General features: G+C 34.7%; 1 protein-coding gene across 1 annotated transcript; it reads right to left on the reverse strand.

Annotated features, from left to right (window-relative positions):
• Positions 1 to 416: 416 nt before the first annotated feature.
• Positions 417 to 1,182, reverse strand: LOC145126663 (pre-mRNA-processing factor 19-like). Its single transcript, XM_079061987.1, has 4 exons — positions 1,158 to 1,182; positions 950 to 1,074; positions 656 to 772; positions 417 to 563 (listed from the first exon to the last, which is right to left on the reverse strand). Exons 1-4 carry the CDS (start codon positions 1,180 to 1,182, stop codon positions 417 to 419), a joined length of 414 nt encoding a protein of 137 aa, XP_078918113.1.
• Between the last annotated feature and the right edge of the window lie 5,647 nt (positions 1,183 to 6,829).

Below are 6,829 nucleotides of genomic sequence, written 5' to 3' on the forward strand. Positions count from 1 at the left end.
TCCATGTGTCAAAAATACATTCCAAAACAGTCTCGGTGGCAGAAAATGATTACATAAATGGTTTTTTACATTTTTTTTTGAAACGACAAATCTAACCTACTTTTAAACTACTTCTTAAATCCACCCATGTCCACGATGGGACTTGAACCCTCAACCTCAATGAGGGAGGGCAACACCGGAGAATGGTTTTTTACATAACATGATTTTTTTACAGGACATGTCATTATGGGAGAAAAACAATCACAAAAACGGTCCCAAAATAAATACATATATCTGAACAAAATTTGATAGGGTTTTCCCATGACAAATCCTACCCTTGTACTTTTTTAACATGAGGGTAAAATAGTCTTTTGTTCTGAGACGGTGCATTCGGTATGAAAAATAAAAACAATATTTACATCAACATAAATCATTACCTATTCAAAACACTTTATCGATTCAGTACTTAAGGGGACACCAAAAGTTATGTTCTTGGAGTGGCCACTGAGTGTAGATACAATTTCCCCTGAAGATCGATTAAAGACTACAGCATTCATATCAACTCCACCAGTAGCAATAAGATCCTGAGATGTGCAAAACATATCTTTCTTAAAAACCCAAAATAAAAAGATCAAGAATGAATGTGGAAATGCAGTTGGAATTACAAAATATGTACCTTTGATTGATGGATGTCAATAGATAAAATTCCAGCTTTGTTTGTTTTGTGAAGAGGGTAACTGTTGAGCTGTGTATACCTCTCAATAGCATCCAATGGAACCAATATGGGAGGAATCTTGAAAAAAAAAATGCAAAAATGATATTTCAGTTTTTAAAAATGTCAACTTGTTTCCATTTGGCAAACAAACATGTCATACAATGGAATCTTGAATTCCAATTGGGTCGGAATGCAAAAATCAAACAAGCCATGGAATGGAATCTTGAATTCCAGTTCTTTCGGAATCCATGATACCTGTCTTTTCTTCCTTTGCTGTGAAAGTGCAGCCTTGCAGTCTGTTAATTCGGTTATGATACTGGAAGAAATTCCAGGGCGAAATTTCTTACCATCAGGACCAAACTCATCATCCTTAGTAGCAGCTGTTAAAACAAAAAAGTTGAAAGAAATATAAGTCACAAAAGAACAAAATCAAGAAAGATTACATACCTCTCAAATGAAGAACAGAAAACAAGAACCTCTTTTCCCATTGTTTATAGCATAAGCATTTGATGAGACTGTTGTTGTTGCTGGCATTAGTGCTTGTCTTTCTAAACTTGACAACATTGTCCTTGCTTCATCAAGTTCTTTCTTTAATCTTGCAATCACCCGACAAGCTGAATCATGCTGACATTACAGAAATAATATAAACATGAGCTTGGAAAATGAACAATTTGAAGAATGGAAGATAAAACAAGGTTTGAAATTGTAAACAAGTAAGTTGTTTGTGGTACCTGGTATAAACAATGACTAAGCTCTTGCCTTATTATATGTAATTGTTGCTCTGATGCAAAAGCAGATAACACCAAAGCATCCCATTCCTTAAATAAAAGGAGTAGCAAACATATGAGAGTTAAGTTTATAACCTTAATTTAGATGATTAAGAACAAGATTGTTAATAGAACAAGGTAGAACACATACATTCTAAAACATTCCAAGCATTCCAGGAATACTTGCAACCTGCACTGGTCTAGGTTTCACTATTTGCATGCATTTTTCATAAAAGTTATAAGCTTCAACATGTAAAGATTGAGATGTAAATTGTGGAAATATAAGATTAAGCAACAAAAGTTTACGAAATGCAAACCTTGCCAGTTTTTATTGGAACAAGATCATCCGTAGTTAGGGTTTCCCCTATCACTGGACATTTTCCATAGTCCTAATCAATATCAAATAAAGTCAAATACATATTAGAACCAGTATAATGACGGTAGTTACACTTGGTATGGTTTCTTTTACAATTTAACCCTATTTGAAGTGTTTATCATAAATTCTACTATGCTCCATTAAAGTCACACTCTGTCGATGAACTTGGACATCGAAAGTCGATTTGTAGTTCTATTTTGGTATGAATGGTGTTGTTATTGTACTATAATTACTCTCGGACTCTTGTAATTTCTTGAATTTTAGGTAACGCCAGCATAAAACTAAAGAAAAATTCACGATAACTAAGAAGATAAACCCTAACAAAGAAAGTGAACTCACCAGTATGTGTCTTTCGATTTCAAAATTATAGATTTAGAGAGAAAAATTATGAAAGTGTGATCGATTTTTGCATACCTGAATGGTTCCTAGGGCAAAAAGTGTGATTCCTATGTTGCGGTGAGTGTTGTATTCGATTCTGACGCAGTCGCTGCCGAGTTACAGTCCGGTGGCCCATCCGGCTACTACGACGACATAGGCGGAAGCTTGGAAGGTGAATGGCCAGCGGGTCACCGTCATGCGCACTGAAGAGATCTGCCTTTCCGGTGGTCTTGTTCGTCAGAAAATAAAGTACCTTCGTTATCTCTGTAACAGTATGAACACCAAGCAGTCTCATGGTCCCATTCACTTCCGTGCTCCTTGGAAGATCTTGTGGCGTACCATCCGTGGTCAGGGAGAGACGGTGGAGGCGCTGAGACATTCAACAACGACGCCAAGAGAGAGACGGTAGAGATTTGGTTTGATTTGGTGAGTATCGATCGATTCTGAAGCGATTAGGAAGGAGACGGAAAGAAGAGGGTTTCGATTTCCTTGGATGTCGACTGTTGTGTGTAGTGTTGTGTGTAGAGAAGATTAGGGTAACATCAGGATATACCGTGTATACCTATACGATAAGATAATACCGTGTATACCTGTACATGTGATATTGATTATAAGCTTAATATTATTGTACCTGAGGTAATAGGTATTGTACCTCTTAATTTTCAAGAAACAAGCAATATGTTTAATAATATAGTAAAGATATATAAATGATATATTTCAAAAAAGCATATCATCCAAAAATAGAAATTTTGAAATTAAAAAATTATTACATTATTTTTAAATTGTTTAGAGCATATGGTATGGGCAACGAGAAGTGGAATTTTTGCTGATGTGACATCTCATAACATGGTCATAACACCATGAACACCATTTCCCCCTTGGTGTTATGACATATTTTGTTGGCGTTATAACATATTGAAACGAGAACATTGATTGGTTGCACATTTCTTCTCTCTCTATTTTTCTCCTCTTAACCTCCTCATAACATGGTCATAACACCATAAACACCATTTCCCCCTTGGTGTTATAAGGTGTTATAACACGACTTCAACGGGCTCATACCTAATGCTCTTAATTCTCAAGTTATCACCGTTATATTATTCGTATAGTGTTATACATTAATGATTTAACTGGACATTTGTTTATTTTTATTTATTATCATTTAATCTTACCTAATTATATTATTATTTTTTAAACAACAAATCTAATTTTACTCCAAATTTCACTAATGTATGATTTATTAAAAAAGACTTTGAACATTTGAGTTTAATGGGTGTGGAATCTCCATTTTCACGGTTAGAAAATACTTCTTTATAACAGTTTTTCTTTATTTTTTTTATTTTCGTCTATTATATCTTTTATTTTTATTTTTTTTTCTAAAAAGATTCATTTGTCACTTTTCTCACATGTTTTTTATATTTTCTCAAAAGTGCTATGTTTCTTTAATTTATTTACAGTTTAATCTTCCATTTTCTAGCATTCTTCTATTTTGATACTTTTTTTTGTCTTCTATTATCAACCCGAACTTTTTAACATTCAGACTTTCGCCACATGTTTTCTAAAAAGTTGCTAACTTCAACCATTTTCTTTATTCTTTGTCATTTTTGTCTATCATATTCTTTTGTCTTTTTTTTTTTCTAAAAATGAATGACCTGTGCAACACACGAGTCTTTTCCTAGTTTATATTAACGGTAGAGTATTATACATTAATGATTTAAATATACATTTATTTATTTTTATTTAATATCAAGTAGTCTTATCAAATTATATTTTTTCCTTTGAGTACAAATTTAATGTACTTTTAAGTTTATCTATATTTCATCACGATTTAAACCTTTCACTTTAAAAAGAAAAGACAATACTTAATAGTTAATACCCTGTGCTTAATTATAAATAAATCGATTTAAATTTTAAGAATTAAGGTATTTATATATGGGTGGAGATTAAAGAAGATTTGGAAAAACCGTGGTATTATATGTACTTTTTACTCGCATTAATAGTCAAATAATGAAAAAGCACATTGTTCAACTTACATAGGGGTATATAAAATTTTTATAGGGTACGATATAAAAATAACCAAAACAATGCCACTAGAATATATTGTATCTTTCTAATATTTAAAGATAGAAAATAGAAATATAAAAATGGTTATGCTTTTGTAGGATGAGAGCATGAGTTTGTGTAGTTTGTGGGTCTTTCAACCTTAGAAAGTCCACCATGTTTATTTCCAAATCCAACCTTTTCATCAAAATGAACATTGCGTCCGTGACTTGTTCAATCGTGTTGGTTGGTATACCAATACAACATATTTATCACCTAATGAATGGTTAAATATGAGTGTATACAGTATCTTTTTCGTCATTTTATAAATCCACACAACATATTATTATAACGATTTATTATGACAAATTTACTATTCTAATTTCTTTAACGACATAATATTTAATATTTATTAAAAGATGAAAACAGCCCAGGACATGGAAACATCCAAAGAGCTTGATATACAAGTACTAGATAATAAAGCAAAAGTAAAATGACTTAATAAGATAATATAGTTTTCATCAATGTTTTAAAAACCGGTCAAGACTGGGAATCGAGGACGATAACGGTTCAATAACGACCGATTTTATGACAATTTCTAGACCAGATCGAACCAGACGGTTTCTTCAAAAAATGAGTTAAACCAGTGTGATAAAACCTGTAAAAAAACCGTTTAAACCCGTTGATTGAATTTAGATAGTTGTATTTCACTTAGCTTGTTAAAAAACCAGCTCATTTCCAAAACAAATTGAATAGTTGATAGCTTGTTTTATTTACTTTTTTATATAGTTTATTTTATCATTTTTATTATTATTGCATTGTATATTCCCTCCCTTTTTTTATCTTCGGTCGTATCAGGTACTTTCTCTTTTGGATAAGGTGTTTTGTAGGTTTTTGGAGGCTCGGTGCTGTCACGAGTTAACTTGTTGCTCGGCTTGGTGGGCTTTTGAGGAGTTATTGGGCTTGTATATCCATGTTGGAAGAATTGGGTTTGACATGTTCAAGACTTGGATGAAGTGGGCTTATGAAGATGGGTCATGAACTCTTAAAATTGGGCTTGGACTATCTATATTGAAGCTTGGAGATGATTGGTTAAATTTGAATCATGTGAGGTGTGGAGGGGACCAAAGGAATCTTGAGTAGTGGGGTGGATTAATGGAAGAACATAGCCACTAGTATTTCAGCACCATTTGTAAAGGTGGGGTCTCTTCCGTGCAAGTTTGCGAGGGTACCCGTGCAACTGCACATTTTGGGGCATTTTGGTCATTTGGCTCATCATTCACCTTGGGGGGGGGGGTAGTTCTTGTTGAGTGTGAAGCCATTGGGCTAGTCAAAAGAAGTGGCAGGAAACAAGGAAAGCCAGAAAACATGGAGAAAGAAAAAGGGGGACATCCATGTTTTGAGGTAGTGGATGAAGACCCGGATGTTTTTTTCTTGTTTAATATACTTTCTCAATTTCAATCTCTATAAATGAGATTGCTCTGTATTTGTAAGCAAGGATCCATCACAAACTTCACAGAAGAAATATATACACTCCTAGTTACCCTCGTGTGGACGTAGGTCAGAAATAGACCGAACCACCTTAAATCATTGTGTTCTTGTTTTTCTATAATTCGTGAGCTAAGAGTGAGAGTTTCGTGTTCGTGTCTCGATCCTAACAAGTGGTATCAGAGCGTTGGTTTAGCTCCAGAAGGTGATTTTCAGTGTTTTGGTCGAAATTTGTTTTCGTAAAAAACGATTTTGGTGTATACCGTTGGAAAGGTCTCGTTCCGAAGATTCCGAAAATATTTTTTTCTGAATTTTTCGACCACCGGAAGACGTCCAAATCGCCGGTCAAAGGTTCGCCGGAATAGTGACCTGGAAAACCAGTTCGCCGGAGAAGACGACACTGTACGCCGGAGACCTGCCGGAGAAGACGACACTGTAGCGACACTGTAGCATCACTGTAGCGTCACTGTAGCAGAATTTGAAAAACTCAGATTTGGTCCCTAAAGTTCCAGAAAATTACAAAACAGGTCCCTGTTCTTTCAGAAAATTGCAAAAATGGCAGAAAATGGTAAAATCAAAATTGACAAGTTTGATGGAACCGATTATGGATTTTGGAAGATGCAAATTGAAGATATGTTGTATCAGAAAAGTTTGCATTTGCCTATGTTGGGCGAACAACCGGATGACATGTATGATGAAGAATGGAAGTTGTTGGATCGACAAGCCTTGGGTGTAGTTAGGCTTTCATTGGCAAAGAGTGTTGCGTATAACATTGTTAATGAAACAACTACTTATGGAGTATTTAAGGCTTTGTCCAACATGTACGAGAAGCCGTCCGCTTCCAACAAAGTGTTCCTCATCAAACAATTGGTTAACACCAAAATGAAGGAAGGCATGTCAGTTACCGCTCACATAAACGAGTTTAACTCGATTATCTCTCGTTTAGCCTCAGTTGCAATAAAGTTTGAAGATGAAGTACAAGCGCTCCTCCTTTATCATCTTTGCCCGATAGTTGGTCAGGCACCGTCACAGCTGTTAGTAGTGCATCCGACACTATTAAACTCACTTTCGAGAGTATTCGTGACT

Source organism: Lactuca virosa, chromosome 7 (assembly GCF_052849685.1).
Source record: "Lactuca virosa cultivar CGN04683 chromosome 7, Lactuca_virosa_CGN04683_v6, whole genome shotgun sequence".
NCBI lineage: Eukaryota > Viridiplantae > Streptophyta > Magnoliopsida > Asterales > Asteraceae > Lactuca > Lactuca virosa.

Bases quoted from the DNA above. Each gene is read 5' to 3' on its own strand.
- LOC145126663 (XM_079061987.1), bottom strand. From the start codon at position 1,182: ATGGGAAAAGAGGTTCTTGTTTTCT. The intron at 773-949 runs GTATCATGGATT...TTTTTTTTCAAG, and splicing joins AGCAAAGGAAGAAAAGACAG to ATTCCTCCCATATTGGTTCC. The intron at 564-655 runs GTACATATTTTG...TGCACATCTCAG, and splicing joins TTGACATCCATCAATCAAAG to GATCTTATTGCTACTGGTGG.